The sequence below is a fragment of the Malurus melanocephalus genome, unplaced genomic scaffold (genome assembly GCF_030028575.1).
Source record: "Malurus melanocephalus ecotype Western Australia unplaced genomic scaffold, MMel_1.1 scaffold_115, whole genome shotgun sequence".
Lineage (NCBI taxonomy): Eukaryota > Metazoa > Chordata > Aves > Passeriformes > Maluridae > Malurus > Malurus melanocephalus.
The window spans coordinates 583,196-600,587 of NW_026623347.1; the positions used below are offsets into that span (position 1 = coordinate 583,196).

Genomic DNA, 17,392 nt, shown 5'->3' on the forward strand with positions numbered 1-17,392 from the left:
AAACTTCTTCCTGTAAAGCTGATTTTATACCTTATTTAATTGCAGTAAGATATCAAAGAAGTCAATACTGGTTTTGTCAGGAAAAACAAATTTCGGTTTTAAATTGAGATTGAGAATGTGTTAAATTACATTTTTTWCCTCCTTTACAATAGTGCTTAACATTCAAATTGCTTTGTTGAAATACTGACACTACCTGTATGTGAAGGAATGTAAATACCAGCCACTCTTTGGAGATACAAAACATATGTTTTATGTTTTAAACTGAGAAATCTGCTTCGTTTTAGCTTGGAAGTTGTAGACCTTTTACTGTTTGACAAAAATTCAGTGTTTCTATTGAACTGTTGCTTGGCTGTATCTACTCAAACTTTGCCAAGATTTTCTGTACCAAGGCTKCTTCTTTCACAGGTTTCACGTGTTCTGCAGCAGCAGGTCAGACTCCTTTCTGCATAACAAGCAGATATTCTGAGGCAAGGCAATATTTCTATATTGAGCTGGAGATAGTAATGGGTTAGAAAGTAAAAAAGGTTGTGTATTGTGTTCCTGACATTTCAAAACTTCTTTGTTTCATGGACAGGACCCCAAGGCTGGGTCTGGTTTGAATGGTGTGAGTGCTTGTGCTTTCTACTAATTGTAGTGCCCTGGTAAGCACCCACAAATGTGTTGCTTCTGGTTTTGGTCTCATTCTGCACTTTCTCCTCTGTTATAAACCAGCAGAGAGCAGTTGTTCAGGTTTTCCTCACGGAATTAGGAAATGAATGGCTTGTAAAAGCTCGAAGTCTATTAATTGTACGGTGTTTTGTGGGGGAAAACACACTGCTGTTAGTGCAGAAATRTACTTGTAACTTGAATCTCACAAACTGCGTATAAAACATAGAGTTGTAGTAGTGGTCTGGGTAGCCCCATAGAGAATATCTGGGAAGAAGGAGAATCAAAATTTCTGTGTTTTATAGTGAACATAATATTTATTGGAAAAGCCTTTTATGTGCTGAATTAGTAAGCAAATGATCAGCTGCACGGGAGAGTCCTTCTAGGCTTCTTTTTGGTAATGAAAATAAGGCGTTCAAGGCTTTATACCTTGAATTCATGAAAGTGGAGATCAGAGACACCTTAAATGAAACACACCTCCCTGAAATGCTGACTGTGCACAGGCACTGTTCTCCGCTCCAGGATCATCAACTGTTTCATACCTAATTTATKCCTCAGCAATATCTAGAGCGTTCAGGGTTTATTTTCTCTGTTTGATTTTTAATTTGATGCCATTTGCGTCACATTTTCCAGAGAAACAAATTCATACATCTGAACGTTTGGACAGGATTTCTTGAGAGGACTTTTYGTTACTGGGACTCTGAGATCAGGGCTGGGCTTGAGCTCCATCCCTAGCTCTGCCTGGGACCTGTTGTGAGCAATGTTGGGATGAGAACATGGTCCCATTAGGTGCTGACATTTGAAAAAAGATGCTTTGAAAACCCCGTGGTGTTAAAAGTACAAAATATTTCTGGCAATCTTAGTAAAATTCAGTTTGGAATCTGAGTTATGAGTGCATGTGGGTGGAGGAACATGTTTTTCATGCTTTAGGAATTTTTTTCCAGATGCTTTTGTGGTGCTTGGGTAACTATAAAAGCAAAATATTGAGATTTCAGCATGGATTTATTCCTTAGTTTTAATGCAATTTAAGAAAATTGAGCCACATAGTTTCCTGGTGTGTTTTTAACTTTATTTTAGTGATGATGTCGCAGAGCTCTCGTGTCTGATCCAAAGTGTGAGCACAAGAATGTGCAAGGCGTGCAGATAAGGCTGTCTGGATAGACACCACTTGCTTGGAAATATGAATTATTCAATGCAAGTGCACGTGGTTAGAGATGCAAGAAATTGAATAAGGGAAGAATTCCAGACCTGCGTTGATCCCAGTAACTACAACTTGCACAGTGAAGTGTGGAGTAAATGTAAAGTCCATTTTGTATTTCCAGCAGGGGTTTTTAAATCAAAATTGTTTTGTTTAGCTTTCAGCTAAGAGGTTTTGTTTGTCCTGAGGACAGCATATTATTATGTGTGGTTTTAACAGGAATTTTGAGGTTTTTATGGATATTCCTGTATCTTACTAGTGTATACAGAAGCTGATGCTGTAGCTGGAGCCTGAGTGTATCCTTTGTTTTCAGGGAATTGGGAGACCATTTGTGGACACTTTAACAAAACAAAAACTTGACTGAATTTGGGAAACCTCTGCTTACAAAATTATTATCCAGCTTGGCTGTGGTCCTGGCAGATGTATTGGTGGGGTGGAAGACTGAGTTTTAGAAGCCATACAGAGGGTATAAATTACATTATGTTCTGTTAACGTATTTCCTGGTAAAGCAGTGTAATTGATGGGGCGTTCTTGGGAATGGCTGTAAAATGGTGATAGTAATAACTGACTTAGCTCTTAAATTCCAGTTCTCACAGAAACCGGTTGTGCTTTGGGACATGTTTGGAGACAGCAGAGAAAAGGTGGAAGGGATGTGAGGGAAGGCAGAGTTTCAGAGGTGTCATCAGTTAAAGTCTCACTCTTGTGCCAGCCTCTCTAGTTGTATTTCCWACAGCTGAGCAATCACTGCAGGGCCAAGAAGGACAGTTAGCTGAAAGTGGTGAAACTGCAGTCTATGAAAGGTTTGCTCTAAAAAATAAACTTAAAAAAAATAAGCACCCATGGTGGTGCAATTTGAGTGGCATATGGGACAGATAAACCCCATCAGCAGCTTCTGCTTTCAGAGCTGAGGGTGTGTCTGTAAGACTCAGGCAATTGAGGGTACTCGGGGTTTATGTCTATCTAGGAAATAGGGAACTGTGTGGAGAGTATGACAAGGTTTTTGGCCTGGATTAGARGGAGGCATTGCAAAGTCATAAGAAAATTGAGGCAATAGGTGGGATTTAATGAAAGATTTAATCTGAGAGATAACCTTTATCTTAGGCATTTGTTAGGGGTGAGCAGAGGGGGAAAAAGAGAGAGAAAAGGTGGTATGAGAAATAATTGATGAGCTTATTCCCACCTCTGATTTGTGTGCCTTTCTCAGAYTCTGTACATCAGCATTCATTCAACKTTCTATTGACCTTCCTTTTTTATCCCTGCAAAGTTCTTCAGCTGATTCCATAACTCTTCAGTGTTTCTCCAAGTTTTACATCTCAGTCAGTTAATTTTTAAACTTGCTTTACTGTTCTTGTGTTGCACACAGTCCCAGTTAACTGGGAATTTAATGAGTCTTGTTCTTCCAATAGCCCTGTGCTGGGTTTTTCAATGATTTATATGGTTGAGGGCTAAGTCAGCCCTTGCTGGTTGTATGTAAAGACTTATTGTTGGAGAATTTTTCAGTTTGAGTAATTCTTAGGAATGGAGATGAAACTCTTGTGTTTTGTCAACTTAGTTTTGTTTGCCGTAGGAGARCTGCCTCTCATTCGTGACTGGTTTCTGCTTAGGTAGGATGGAATTTTGATTCCTGGCTAAGTAGATACTTTAATGACATGTTAATGGACTAATAAAAATGGCTTTTTCTGGGTGTGTGGTTTTTTGAAGATCTCTTCAAAGTTGTCTAGTGTTTGCAACTGGCTACACGAAGCCAAGTTCCAACCCACGAGGAGATCATGCCTTGAAAAGAGGCTTTGATTCTTACTGCAGCCTACACAAAAGGGCCACAAAAAGGCTTCGTGTATCGACTCTAGCSACTCTTTGAGAATTGAGGGTTTTATAATGAGGCCTTACTTTAATCTGGTAGTCAAGGTCTGGTTTAGCATGAGTTAAAGCAGAACCTTCCAGTGTCAGGGCATGAATGCGGGACCTGAAGTCGGAGGGGTCTCRGGGGTTTTTGGTTGGTTTGTGTCTCAGACTGCAAATCCCATTGGCACCATGATGCTGAGATCGTTAGTGAAGGCCACTCAGGGTGCATGTCAGGATGAAATTAGTTCCATACAGCTAATTGGCTTATTTGGCAAATGTAAGGGAAGGCTCTGGGTTTGTTTATCTCTTTGTGCTCGCAGGCGCTGCAGCGGTTCAGGTTTGGTTACTGAGAAGTTAAAGCAGTCTGGATTTGTGCATTTCTGTCTCAAGCAGTCAARGAGAAAGACCAAAAGTATTCCTAAAGCAAACAAAAAAATGACTAGAATAGAAACCTAGGCCTTTGTGGTGACAATTTAAAGTGCAATTTGTGAATAAAGTGGTGTATTTCAGTTTAGTGATGTGGCTGGCCATAGAGAAACTGCATTTTTACACACTTCAGACATCTTTCCTTTCCCATAAAACCCATTTTTTTGTACCCCACCACATATAAATGATTGTCACCCTTAAAAAAACCAGACATGTAAAACCTTCACGGGTTGTCTGGTAGTAGAAATAAAACCAGACCTWATCTGCAGTGAAGTCTCATTTAAGGTTATGTGCAGCAAACACAACTATAAGCAGAGTCATTCCTCAAGGCGGTTCAGAAGGGGTGGCTTGTGGCATTCAGAGTATTTTCCACAAAATCCATGGAACTGTTTGGACGAGASGTAATTTCACATAACAGATTCAGCAAAGATTTTAATTGTGGGCCATGAGCTTTGGGGCATTAGAGCAACATGTGGTGAATAGCTGATGTTGGCTTTTTTCTCTTTTTTTTTTCCACTTCATGCACATTATTTTTGCCATGCAGCTTTCCCAAAACTGTTTTTAAGTATGGTGGGATTTCTGCTGTGGAAACCAGCCTGTGAGCTGGCACACACAGGGGGCTGACCTGGGACACCTCCAACACAGACTACCAACTTCACAAGTCAAAACCTAAGCAGCCTTTAAAGCATTAGCAGAGATATTTCCATTACTTGGGTGCATCAGATTTGACGTGGTGTGCAGCCTTTTTCATTTTTCAGTAGTGTGCAGTAACTTTAGTTTCATTTTATGTCAAGATCTTTATTACTTTCTCTTCCAAAGGCTCATTGTTCTTTGCTTCTATCTTAGAACAAACCAACCAGCCTGTGGTGCTTGTAATGATTATGCTGCATATCTCTGTRATTAAAGATGGGCTACACAGAAGGAAATATTAAGTGAAGTCCTTTCTACATCATGAGCCTGCTGGCCCGTGTTTATCTTCTGTCACAAAGTAAAACGAATGTATCCTGGAATCTGGCTGCCTGTTTGTACAAGCATAAATTATTAACCTGGAATATCCAAGGGAAGGCCAGAGATGGCTGAAAGGTGTATTTGCCAGCATGGTTCACTGTGACCTCCCACCCCACCCGCCTTTCCTAAGGAAGATGTGGACGCACTGCTGGTTTGTCTTGTCTCCAGAATTAACTTGGATACTAAATAGAAGGCCGTGGTTAGCTCAGATCGTATCCACATGTAAAGGACCTTAATTTGAGCATGGAGGCTCCTACCTTTAACTTGCAAAGTGTGAATGAATGCAGTCCCAGGTGCACATTTGCCTGCTGTTTTGCATTGGTACAGGCTGGGCCTATGGAATATTTTCATCACTTGCCTTATTTATTTTACTTTTTCCCTGCAGGAAGCTGTGTTGTTTGTACACTGTGCAGCTGGAAACACTTGTAACATCTTAGCTGTGTGCTGTGGGATGGGGCATATTGGGAGTTGGACTCTGTGATCCTTATGAGTCCCTTCCCAACTGAGACATGCTGTGATGTAGGTGAATAAATCTGGTGCTGATGCAGAGTCAGGCTCTGTTTACTTGGGAATGTTTGAAATGGTTCCTYTCCCAGACTGTTTTTCTGTGCCTCYCTGCAAGTGYTGCCCTTGCTGCAGGATGCTRTCTCAGGGTGAATTAGCAGCTTTCTGATGCAATTCTCAGCTGGGTTGTTCCRACATTGGTGCCACTCTGTGCTCTCCTCACTACACCCGTCCTGCTCCTGCGGCACCTCCTGAACCACAGCAGATGATTCATTTCTCTTTGGAAGCAGGGTGGACAACCAGGGCCTGGCAGAGAAACCTCTCAGCTCACTCAAGTTGCATCCCCAGGGTGAATACTGACTCTGTCTAAAGCTCGTCGTTTCTTCACCTCCTGCCAAATATGCTTTCACACTAGTACTTTACCCAGCTGGCTAATTTGGCCTTTGAAATTATCTCARTAATGTCAGGTACTTAAAAAAACATTCCCATCCCTTTATAAATATTATAATCTAGATGTAAAGACATTGTTTCGGTGTTGTTTGGGATCTGTTGTATTAAAAAAAAGTTCTTCAGAGCTGTGCAACAATCGGGAGCGGAGCATAAACAAATCCTGTGTCAGGCTGAAACAAGTTGGTTGACTTTGAGAAGGCAGAATGTAAATACCCAAGTCAGGAGAATTAGTACCTTTGTAATGTTGCAACAAATGCAGGGAGATCGCTCCTGCTGACAAACCCAGAGCTTTCTTATTTGAAAGAAAGAAAAACCAAAAGAAGAAGCACTTTGGAAAATGGGCAAAGATGGGATTTGGGCAAGGCCTGGGCAAAGAGCRCCTGCTTTCAGTTTAGGATCTGTCCCATTCTCCTAAACCACCTCGAACCAGGGATAAAATTAATAACATTTTAAGCCTTTGTAGCTAAACCTACACAAGTCCCTAAATTTTGAGCTTGAAGCAGCAGCCATCAGGTCCTCTCCTCCTGGAGACGATGTGTTTCAGAAGGAAATGTGGCACATTCCCAGCTTTGCACAGCAGGGAGGGGCTGTCTGCTCTGCTGYTGGCATGGTTTCACATCCAAGTCTCCCGTTGCTGACCTTTGCCACCTGTTTTTTTGCTGGAATTTAGAAATCTGTGGCTTTTAAGTGATACAGCTCTTGCAAATATTTTTTGCWCTAGTGGATTTAATATGCAAATAGTGGAGCAGAGCCAATGGTCCATCTCGGGCAGCCTGATTCTAGAGATTGCTCCATAAAGGTTTATTTCAGCTATTAGCTTTTGTGCCAATATTTTTCTTACAAGAAAGAGTAATAATTTTTGCAACCTAAAATTGAGGGTTTCACAGGCTGTGAGTGGAAAATTGGCAGCTGTGCTCATCTACTGTAGACTGAAAGGCTGTGACAGAGGGAAAAGAGTTAAATGAAAAATATAATTCTTCAATAATAGCTTTAGAAATCTATTCTGCTATTTTGAAAGCAAACCTGAAATATAAAATAAAGGTAATAATTATATGGACAGACCATATGCAGAAAGTTACAGATGTCATCCTTCTCCAGCTCAATAAATTATTCTTAAAATTGGGAATGGCAGAGTAGAGTTACTTGATCTTAAAAATCTCACAGGAATTTCGGAGTTCTTTTTGGCTGGTACTAACATGCCATGAGTTCTGATTTTACCTGTACTTAGTCCTCTTTTTTTTGGGTACTTTTTCCTTTGAAACACTCGCAACAGGAAGAGGAAATTAAAGATTGTTCTGTCGTGCTTCCATGGAGTAGCTGATGGTGATTCTCTAATCCTCTTTTGTTTCAAACTGAATTGCTGTAGTCCTGCAGATTTCTCTTTTTSGTCAGTTGTTTTAAAAAAACACAAGAGAAGCTTTCTGTGATTATACAGTTTGCCAGTATAAGAAATAAGTAATTTKTAATCCATTCTAAAAATACTTCCCTGGTTCAGCTCCTTTAATTATTACTAAGACAGAGGATTTGTGTATTTTTTTCMATGAGCTTCTGGGTTAAATAGTGGATTTCTTTGATCTGTTTACTTGACACTGAGTGAGTTGAGGCAGTTTTTACTCCGCTGCCTGTGTTAGGTAGGGAATGTTTCTCTGGAACTCAGAGGTGGAATTCTAGTAGAAGTATATAAAAATAAATAAATAAAGTATTTGTTCCTTTGCACCTTCCCTTTCCCCAGTATAGAATTACAGTGAGACTGAGGGCAAGTGGGGAAGAAGGGGAGATGGAGATGAGAAGGGGAAATGGTCCATACCAGGGGAATTGGCCATTGATTATCTTCTGAGCTTTCATTCTTATGCTGAAAGATCTCTTTTTTTTTCCCACTGGGGAAAGGAGACTCCCTCAAAAGTAATTAGGTCTTTTATAGTTACCTTCCTCTCTTGGATTTTAGTTTGAGATAAGTTAGAGCTCTAATATTTTCCTCTTTGGCTCTGGAGTTGTTTTTCCTGGCCTGTTAGAAAAGTTTAATGGATACTAAACAACTTGGATTGCTGAGATCCTACTGAGCAGTCCTTATGGAAAAGCAAAATTAGACTTGTAGCTGGTAAACGACCTGGTAGAAATGGAGATTGATGTGAGTTTCCTGATCTAATTTTTTCTTAAACTGCTGTGCCGGTGAGTAGAATTGAAGAGAGGAAAATGATGTCTCATTTGTGGCTTTTTCAAAGGAAAACATCTTGATGCAGATTTTTTTTTTTCCAGTATATTTCTTTTCCTCCTGAGTGAGGCCTTATCATACTTATTTCCAAACCTTTGTGTATTTACAGATTGCTTCTGCTGTTGCAGAATTCCTCCCTTGCTTTGTTTCCTCATGTATCCCCTACATCTTGTGCAAGGAGCAGGAGGTTGCACTGAGAGGTCTCTTCCAGGAATCCCAGAAATGTTCTTTGTTCAGAAAATGTTTGGTCTTTGTTCTAAAATGGATGGATTCTGAAATAACATCTCAAATCTGGTTTAGCATTTGTAAATATGARGTAAAGAAAATAAGGAGGTTTTAATGCAAAGGGATGTTCATTAAATCTTCTGTGAGCTGTAACAATAGCATTAAAGCAGCAAATATAAAGCCAAATTTATATGTAAATATTCCAATCCCAGATAAAGAAAACAATGCTCACATTTCATATTTAGGGTTTTTTTAATGAATTATTATCAGGTATTATTTTAGCTGATATGATTACCAGAAAGCTTTTTTTTTTTTTACGGTTTTAAGATTTCTTTATCTGCTTTTTTGTTTTGCAGTATTATGTGCCAAGAATCTTGCAAAGAAAGATTTCTTCAGTAAGTATGTCCTAATTGTGTAACTTTCTTCTCTGGATTAATCAGATTTATTTGGAGATGGTGCATTACTGTGGACGTTCATCTGTGCGTGTCATTTGCTCTGTCATTCCCTTCTCACAGCAGCACTGCTTTACYACAGGAGTACACATTACTCTGAGTTGTAGATTGTGTGGACTTCAGGGCTGGAAACACTAAAGGCTCACAAATTGCTGCTAAAAGTCTGGCTGATGGAACCACAGGCAGGCTGCTCACAGCTCTGTGCTGAAGAGTACCAAGAGCATCTGTCTCAAACACAGGATTTACTAAAATACTTCTAGGATAATGGCAGCTTTCCTTTCATGAGGGGGGTGTTTCTGATGGTGTTCTCTTGGAAGCAGCAGAACAAAGGACTGCGTTTGACAGCATCTTTTCCCTTCCACAGGACTTCCTGACCCATTTGCTAAAATAGTTGTGGATGGGTCAGGTCAGTGCCATTCCACTGACACTGTGAAGAACACGTTGGACCCCAAATGGAACCAGCATTACGATCTGTGAGTTGGTTGTAAGATCATAAATAAAGAGTATTCCAGAGATTAATCTAGTTARTGGAATGCAAGGGTGGCACTGCAACTTCATTTTATGTTAGCAAGAAAAGTTACATTTCATAGAATATCAGAATGGTTTGGGTTGGAAGGGACCCTAAAGATCATCCAGTTCCACCCCCTGCCATGGTCAGGGGCACCTTCCCCTATCCCAGGTTGCTCCAAGCCTTGTCCAACCTGGCCTTGGACACTTCCAGGAATGGAGCAAGCCCAGCTTCTCTGGGCAACCTGTGCCAGGGTCTCACCACCCTTACAGGGAAAAATTTCTTCCCACTATTCTATCTAGCCCTGCCCTCTCAGAGGACTGATATTTTTTCAATAAGAAATTACCTGTTAATAAAGAAGGTGTTCTTTTCTTTTAGGTGGTTGAATTCAGAGATATTTGTGTGGCATGTATACAGCACAAGGGCTTAGTGAGCTCTCCTGGAGCAGTGCCATCCAGCTTTTACAGAAAATTTTCCTTGTTGGAATGATTTATTTTCTTCAAATTATAGAACCACAAATTCTGAAGTTTTGTACGTTAATCGACTTGTTGTTTAGCTTTTAATGAGGCTGGCTGTAGTTAAATTCATGCTGCAGCAATATCAATTTCCCATGCTGTGTGAAATCACAGTGCAGTAATTCATTAATAACAGCATTTTGGGCATAAGCACTTGTGTATTTATAATGAAGAGGCATGACCGATGTACTAAAATGTGTCAGAATTTGTACCAATTACAGCATCAGTTCTGTGGAGTAAAAAGAGGTTATTATTTCTAAAATTAMTCTTTTAATATGTATTTTTCTAGATATGTTGGGAAAACAGATTCCATAACCATCAGTGTATGGAACCATAAAAAAATCCATAAGAAACAGGGAGCTGGCTTCCTGGGGTGTGTCCGACTCCTCTCCAATGCCATCAGCAGGCTAAAAGATACTGGATGTAAGAGCAATTCCTACCTGGTGTGACCAAGAACCCTCCATACCTTGTACCTGAGTAGTGAATAGTGTTCCCCCCCAGCCCTTCCCAGGGTTGATTTTTTTCAATTCTCCTTTTCAGACCAGCGTTTGGATCTATGCAAACTCAACCCCACAGACACCGATGCTGTCCGAGGCCAAATAGTGGGTAAGAATGATCCCAGCTAAATTCCATCTGCGTGGTAAATATCCACAGGGACAAAGATTGTGTTAAAAATGAAACCTCTAATCATTGCTCCTGTGCCTGTTCTGTGTTGTTYCTTCTGATTTTAATGGGATTAAATTACATAACCTGAACATTTTCACTGCACTCCTATGCAGRAGTTTGTTTCCTCTCAGTTGGTGATGGGAAACAACATTAAAAACAGGGAGTGCATCTGGCAAGGCTTCTGCTGCAGCTCTGGAAGGGTGACTGTCGCTGTGAAATGATGCATTTGSCCAAGGTGACAGGCAAAGAGAATCTTAGGTGTTGAAAAAGGATCTGGAGGAGTTAAAAGACRTTTTACAAGTTGCTGGTTTGATACCTTTGACTCATGCAAGCCATTTCCAAATTTCAACAAGGCCGTGCTCGTTTTACAGCAAATTTACCCCGCGTTTTACTGCCCCCACCCAACCCCAGCTTTTCAGTGATATATAAATATATTTGGCAAACTCCAAATTCTCACCCTAAGATGACATCTAGTGGTGAGCAATTTTTTTCCAGCTTCCCTTTCTGGATTCTCATGAAACCCAGATATAGAAACTGACATGCTTAATATTTACAGAAATAAACTGAAATTTTGAGGGCATGACCTTCTGGTTTCYCTTCTCCTKTTTAAAAAATTAGTAAWCCTCTAAGGGAATTGAAGRAATTTTGATAAGTGATGTGTTCTTGTGTAGAGGATAGAGCTTTCATTAATATTTTACCCTGTATAAATGTGGATTTTTTTGCTTTTTGCTGTTTTTAATAACGCAGTTTTTCTTTCATTGACCCAATTTTTTTTTTTTATTTCAGTCAGTTTACAGACACGGGACAGAATAGGCACAGGAGGTTCTGTAGTAGACTGCAGAGGGCTTTTGGAGAATGAAGGGTAAGGATTGTTTTCTTTGCACTTCATTAGAAAAATAGTTTATATGTGGAAAGACTGTAATTAACATTAGAAACCTAAGTATCAATGTGGCTACTACATTTCTGGGACTGTGTATCAGGTAGTAAGGTTATAACTAGATAACTGCTTGAAGAAAATAGGCTAAACTGGGTAAGACTTGATTTTTTTTGTTACCAGTACTGAGAAATTTGAGCATAAAAACATTAAGAAAATGACACATCTTGGGTTAAAAGTGAAGAGAGAAGCAGTTATTTCTGCATTCACTTCTCTTGTGATGGAAACTCTTGAAGTTTCCCCATTTTCAGAACGGTTTATGAAGATTCCGGGCCGGGGAGGCCGCTGAGCTGCTTCATGGAGGAGCCGGCTCCGTACACGGACACGACGGGAGCGGCGGGAGGAGGCGGCTGCCGCTTCCTGGAGTCTCCCAGCCAGGACCAGCGGCTCCAGGCCCAGCGGCTCCGCACTCCCGAGGTCCGAGCTCATGTCCAGACACCTCAGAACAGGCCCCACGGCCACCAGTCACCTGAGCTACCTGAAGGCTACGGTGAGTGTCCCACAGCTCTAAAACTGAAAGGTTTGATTTTTCCAAAGACGTCACCAAAAAACTCCMGATGTGTTCTGCCCATTGGAACAGGCAGCATCCACGTGCATCTCCTTCTGCATTTTGGAAAAGGAGCTAAGTGCAGATGGGAGTTTGAGATTGGCTAATTAGCAGTTGGCTGCGCCAGGATACACTGAGGGGTTGATGGTAAATTAAACATGAGGTTGTGGTATGATGCTGTTACAGAAAATTCACTGCTAATCTTGGCTTGTGTATCTAGGGAGAGCAAATGTAAAGAGCTCTTTAAACTAGAGCAGTAATGCTATTTTTTCCTTCCCCCTTGGCGTGTTGTGTAGGTTTGAGCYCACATTTAAGAAAAGATCAGGAAAATGTATAAAAACAACAAAGAGACCAATAGTACAGAAGATTAGGGAGGATGAGATTAAGAAGAATGTAAATCTCAGTAAAGAGCACACCAAATCTAGTAGTAAAGAAATCTGGTTGGGGTTTTGGATTGCCTCAAAATCTAACAATAAAAACACAAACTAAAATGTGCTGGTCCATTGATCCGTGAGTTTCAAAAGAATGTTGAAATGTGTAGTCAAGGACAAAACAGCCCATGCTGCAAGAGATCAATGTGATGGCTTCATGAAAAAAGTATTCTAATGTCTTTAAACTGTTTATTCAATATTTTTTAAGGTATTTTTAATTTACACTAATCTTTCTTCCTTTTTTTGTAGAGCAAAGAACAACAGTACAGGGACAGGTTTATTTTTTGCACACACAGACTGGAGTGAGCACGTGGCATGACCCAAGGATACCAAGGTATATATTTATAGTTAAAAGTCAGGGGGGTTTGGTGTGTATTTGTGTGGCAGGGGTGCTGGATTTATAAACGCAAAAATCTATGAAATGGTCTATCTGAATTTAAAGGAAGAGATCCCAGCAGAGGAATAGTTTTGGATCTTTCTAGTTGCCTTTTCACCAAACATTAAGAATTACTCTTTGTAAAAGAAAGAATTATTTACTTGTGAATTGTATAAAACAAAAAGTAAAAAAATATGCGGCCCTTCAGTAATTCCTGTTTGGCAAATTCTTCCTAAAATGTTGATGTGACTTCGTATTCTGATGAAGCTACAAATTTCTGAATCTTACCTATATTTTTTTGTATGAAAACAATTTGGACTGCAAGTTAAAGTAAAAACTGGCTACTTTCTTAAAATACTTGTTTCTTGAGTGTTCAGCTTGTAACTTTAGTGTTATTAGAGCTTAGTTATGTAAAACTGAGGGAGAGATTACTTGTTATCTTTCTTGAAATGGTTTGACGTTTTTTTTATGCTTTAGGCCAATGATTTGCAGCTAGAAAATTTCAATCCTTCACATGATTAATTTAGTAAAGCCTCTTTAAACCTTAACCTGCAGTTAATCCAGGTCTTTGTGAGTAAAGTCTGGTKCTCTTCCTGAGTAGCTCTGACACTGGGCTGCTTCATGGGCCACCTGCACACCAGATTCAAGAGTGAAGTTTGTAACTCTCAGCTGCTGCTCTGCCTGGATAATACAGGAATGTGATACAGGATATTAGAAAAATGATATAAACTAGGCAGGCAAAAGTGGTGATAAAAGCACAGTGTATGGAAGGAAATGAAAAATAAAGCTGAGAGCGAGAGACAAAATAGCTGATGTTAGATTAGCTGGTATTGTTGGAAGAAGAATTGACAGTGGTTGTTCATTTGTGTCAGTCRTGTCAGGATTGTGCTCCCAAAACCTTGTGTCTTCTTGGAGTGGTGCTGGTCACCCTAATGAAGGGTGCTGCTGCTTCTCTCCCCAAATCCTAGAGCCAGGGTTTCAGRAGCAGCAATGGAAGTGCACACAGCAGTGTCTTGTGAGTCCCAGCTCACATCTATTGTCGCTAAAAGTGACTTCATGCCACCAGCTTGTGGTGCAAAACCCTAACCTTGGCATGGAGTAGGGATGTAGGGTAAAACTTGCTGTAATCAGATCTCTGCAGGACTTTCAGATGCACAGCTGATCACAGCAAATGGTCCCAACCATAATCTCCYTTAAGGAGCCTAACAAGGGCTTGTCTGTCTGCCTGTGTGTCCCCTTGGCTTATACTCACTGTGACAYGAAGGCACCTGCAGTGTACAGAGCATTTCCACCTTTCTAAAGCCTCTCAGTTAACTCATTTATACAAACATTACATGGTTAGATTTAGGTGAGGAAATATATAGAGTAGTGCCTTCAAACCTGAATCCACACCAGCTGTCCAAGGAGTACTTTACTTTTTAATAGGTTTTCTGCCTAAAAATAGTCTTCAGGTTTCCTTCCTTCCTYTTCTTGCCACTCTTAGTGTTTTCCTCTTTTAGGTAGCTGGAGCCTTAGATATTTTCAATTTTTTTTTAGGTGTAAATATGTATTGCATTCCAACACAACCTGGAAGYGAGTGATTGCCTTTAACAGCACTTAGATCAATACCTGAAATTTATCYAGGACAAAAGGGGTGAATGTGTTGCTAAAGCCTTACTCTTGATGATTTTTTCAGGTAGTCAGCATTCTAACTTTATCTAATTAAAGAGGTGATTAGAGGTGATTTTAATTTTTTTAGGTGATCTTAGTATTTGGCTGCCTCAATCTCTAACATATTGAATCTTTGAAGACAGTGGTTGGTGCAAAGGTCTTTGATTTTGTGCATGTAGATCACATCAGTGAAATTTCTGTGAATTTTTTGCTATGAAAAAAAGCCTCTTACTCCTTTTATTGCCCTCAGAAGCCCTGTCAAAACGTAATGTGTTCAGTCCTTCCTTAGAATTCCTAGAGTCGCTGAGCCCCAAATTTATTCCTCCTGACCCCTGTGTAAACTGGTTTCATCTTAACTTCAAATATGCATTAACATATTTTTTGTTTTTCTTTTTAGAGACCTTAACAGTGTGAATTGTGATGAACTGGGACCTTTGCCTCCAGGCTGGGAAGTCAGAAGTACAGTTTCAGGAAGAATATATTTTGTAGATCATAACAACAGAACCACACAATTCACAGATCCACGACTACATCACATCATGAAGTAAGAGCTTTGCCTGATAAATAATTCCTGTCAGGTCTGGGAGTCATGAAGGACTGAAGTCCTGAATGATACTGGGGCACAAATGCAACCCGTGCTGTAGTCAGGGTCCAAGTACTGGTTCTCAGTGCTGGTTCTGTAAGTTCTTTGCTGAGACTCTTCAGAAGGGTTTTCACTCTGCTCTGCAGTCCTCAGGCTTAAGGAAYAGCTTCTTATTTCAGCACAACACTAATCTCTTTAAACTGGATTGACAAAATTGCCCCAAGCTGTGCTGGAGCAAAGTACACAGTTCTGGAATTGCTGGGGTGTGGGGTAGAGGATCTGCCAGGGGTTCCCCAACAGTCAGCTCGTGTCTGTCTGGATGAGCAGTTCTAGCTCTGTGCTGGCTCTGCTGGATCTGGACTAAGCTCGTGCTCCCTGAGCTCCAGACAATGGGAATATAAAGCCAGCTGGAGCCTGGTCAACGGGTGCTGTGCACAGCCAGTTTGGGTTTAGGAGGATTTACTAAGATCAAGCTCTGCATCATGCAAAGGCAGCTGAACTGTTGTGGAACTGACCCTGGAAGCAGCCTGGCAGAGCTGCTTGTGCCCAAGATCAGACTTTTTCCTGTGCTTGAAGCCAGCTGGGGAATCTCTGTTTCTAAAAAATTGTTGCTTTGCCACCCAAATAAAGCACTGATGGATAAGCATAGTTGAGTGCGTGAAGCTGCAACTATTTGGGATGAGCACATCTTTCTCTTTTAACAGCCATAGATGCAGTATTTTCACTGTGTCAGGAATCCCCAGCCTCATTTTGCATGGAGCTGGAATTAAATCAGTTGCAGTTGTTAGACAGTTCTGTTTATAAAGCTGTTGTTTGTTCTATTAGAGATCTCTTTCCATGTTACACTTTTGAAAGTTGTCTCCATATGGGAGAATGCCACACAAACTTTAATTACTGCTCAGTCAGCAATCAGTGATCACGTTCCAGAGCCTTCCACAGTGTTTTGCCATAAAAAAAAACAGTGAAAAAATGCTTAAACACTTTTTAAGCATCTGTGTTCCTTACATCCCTGAATTTAATAAGTTGGTACGGAAGTGCCCAGCTAAATACACATTTCACCCATGTTCCTCTTAGAGAATCTTAATTATTTCTTCCATCATTGTTTTACATACTCSTTATTGTTATGTGTCCAGATTAACCATTTTCCTTTTTTTCAAAGCCATCAATGCCAGCTAAAAGAGCCCAGCCAGCAGCCTCTGCAAGCTCCAAATGAGGGATCATTGGAAGAGGGTGAGGAGCTGCCTGCACAGAGATATGAAAGAGACTTAGTACAAAAGTTGAAAGTTCTTAGACACGAGCTCTCTCTTCAGCAACCTCAGGCTGGTCACTGTCGCATTGAAGTATCCAGAGAGGAAATATTTGAGGTATTTGGATTTTTTTTTACTACTAACAGTAACTTTTGTCACTGAAGAGTTCAGTGAGACTGATCAGTGATTATAACAGCTTTGCTTCACAAGCACCCACCACATTACAGAGTTGTCATTGGAATTTGCTTCAGATTAGCACTCGAATAGAGTCACATTTTCTGTAGTTCACTAACAATCTATGTATTACAGAAAATGCAGAAACCTTAATTGACTTAATTGTAGGAAAGAAATAAAATATCTAATTGTACAAATGCATATACAGGAATCCTATCGTCAAATAATGAAGATGAGGCCAAAGGACTTGAAAAAGAGGCTTATGGTGAAATTCCGAGGAGAGGAAGGTCTGGACTATGGAGGAGTAGCAAGGTGAGATTTTGGGGGKTTTCTGACACCTCTTACCTGTTAATGGTATATGTTCATTATTTGTGGTCTAGTTTATAGACGGTGGCTGCCGCTTCAGTCTTTAATACTGTGGGCTGGAAAGTGGAAGCTTGTGATTTAACAGTTGTTCCACTGCAAGTTATGAAACTGGAAAGTGTTATCAGCTCAAATTGTGAGATCTCTCAGGGAGTGTGTAGACCCTGAAGTCAGATCCACATCACAGAAACGGTTTTGTTGAACACACCTCTCTGATTTCCCACAAATGGATTGTGGGAGGTAGGGGTTCCTTTTTGTTATGTCTCAGCCACATTCAGGAGAGTTCTGTGATCTGTTGGAGCAGGAGTGGAGAGGAACTAATCCTAAACACAGGCTAAAATTTTAGTGAGGACTTGCCTCCCTCTTAAAAATGACAATAATTCCCTGTGGGTCGCATCRGAACTGAAATTCAGGAGCTGATTGTAGCATCACTGAA

At 40.4% G+C, this 17,392-nt stretch overlaps 1 protein-coding gene across 4 annotated transcripts in view; it reads left to right on the forward strand.

Annotated features, from left to right (window-relative positions):
• The window catches only part of SMURF1 (SMAD specific E3 ubiquitin protein ligase 1), a 45,055-nt gene that overhangs the window by 17,144 nt on the left and 10,519 nt on the right, over positions 1-17,392 (forward strand). For 2 of the 4 annotated variants that reach the window (XM_057369801.1, XM_057369802.1), the window contains exons 2-11: positions 8,867-8,905; positions 9,327-9,435; positions 10,275-10,408; positions 10,526-10,591; positions 11,438-11,513; positions 11,822-12,075; positions 12,813-12,897; positions 14,987-15,133; positions 16,332-16,536; positions 16,802-16,905. In XM_057369801.1, the coding sequence (XP_057225784.1) occupies positions 8,867-8,905; positions 9,327-9,435; positions 10,275-10,408; positions 10,526-10,591; positions 11,438-11,513; positions 11,822-12,075; positions 12,813-12,897; positions 14,987-15,133; positions 16,332-16,536; positions 16,802-16,905 (1,219 nt within the window). The remainder of the gene's footprint in view (positions 1-8,866; positions 8,906-9,326; positions 9,436-10,274; positions 10,409-10,525; positions 10,592-11,437; positions 11,514-11,821; positions 12,076-12,812; positions 12,898-14,986; positions 15,134-16,331; positions 16,537-16,801; positions 16,906-17,392) is intronic. The other 2 variants (XM_057369804.1, XM_057369805.1) reach the window with 1 other exon arrangement.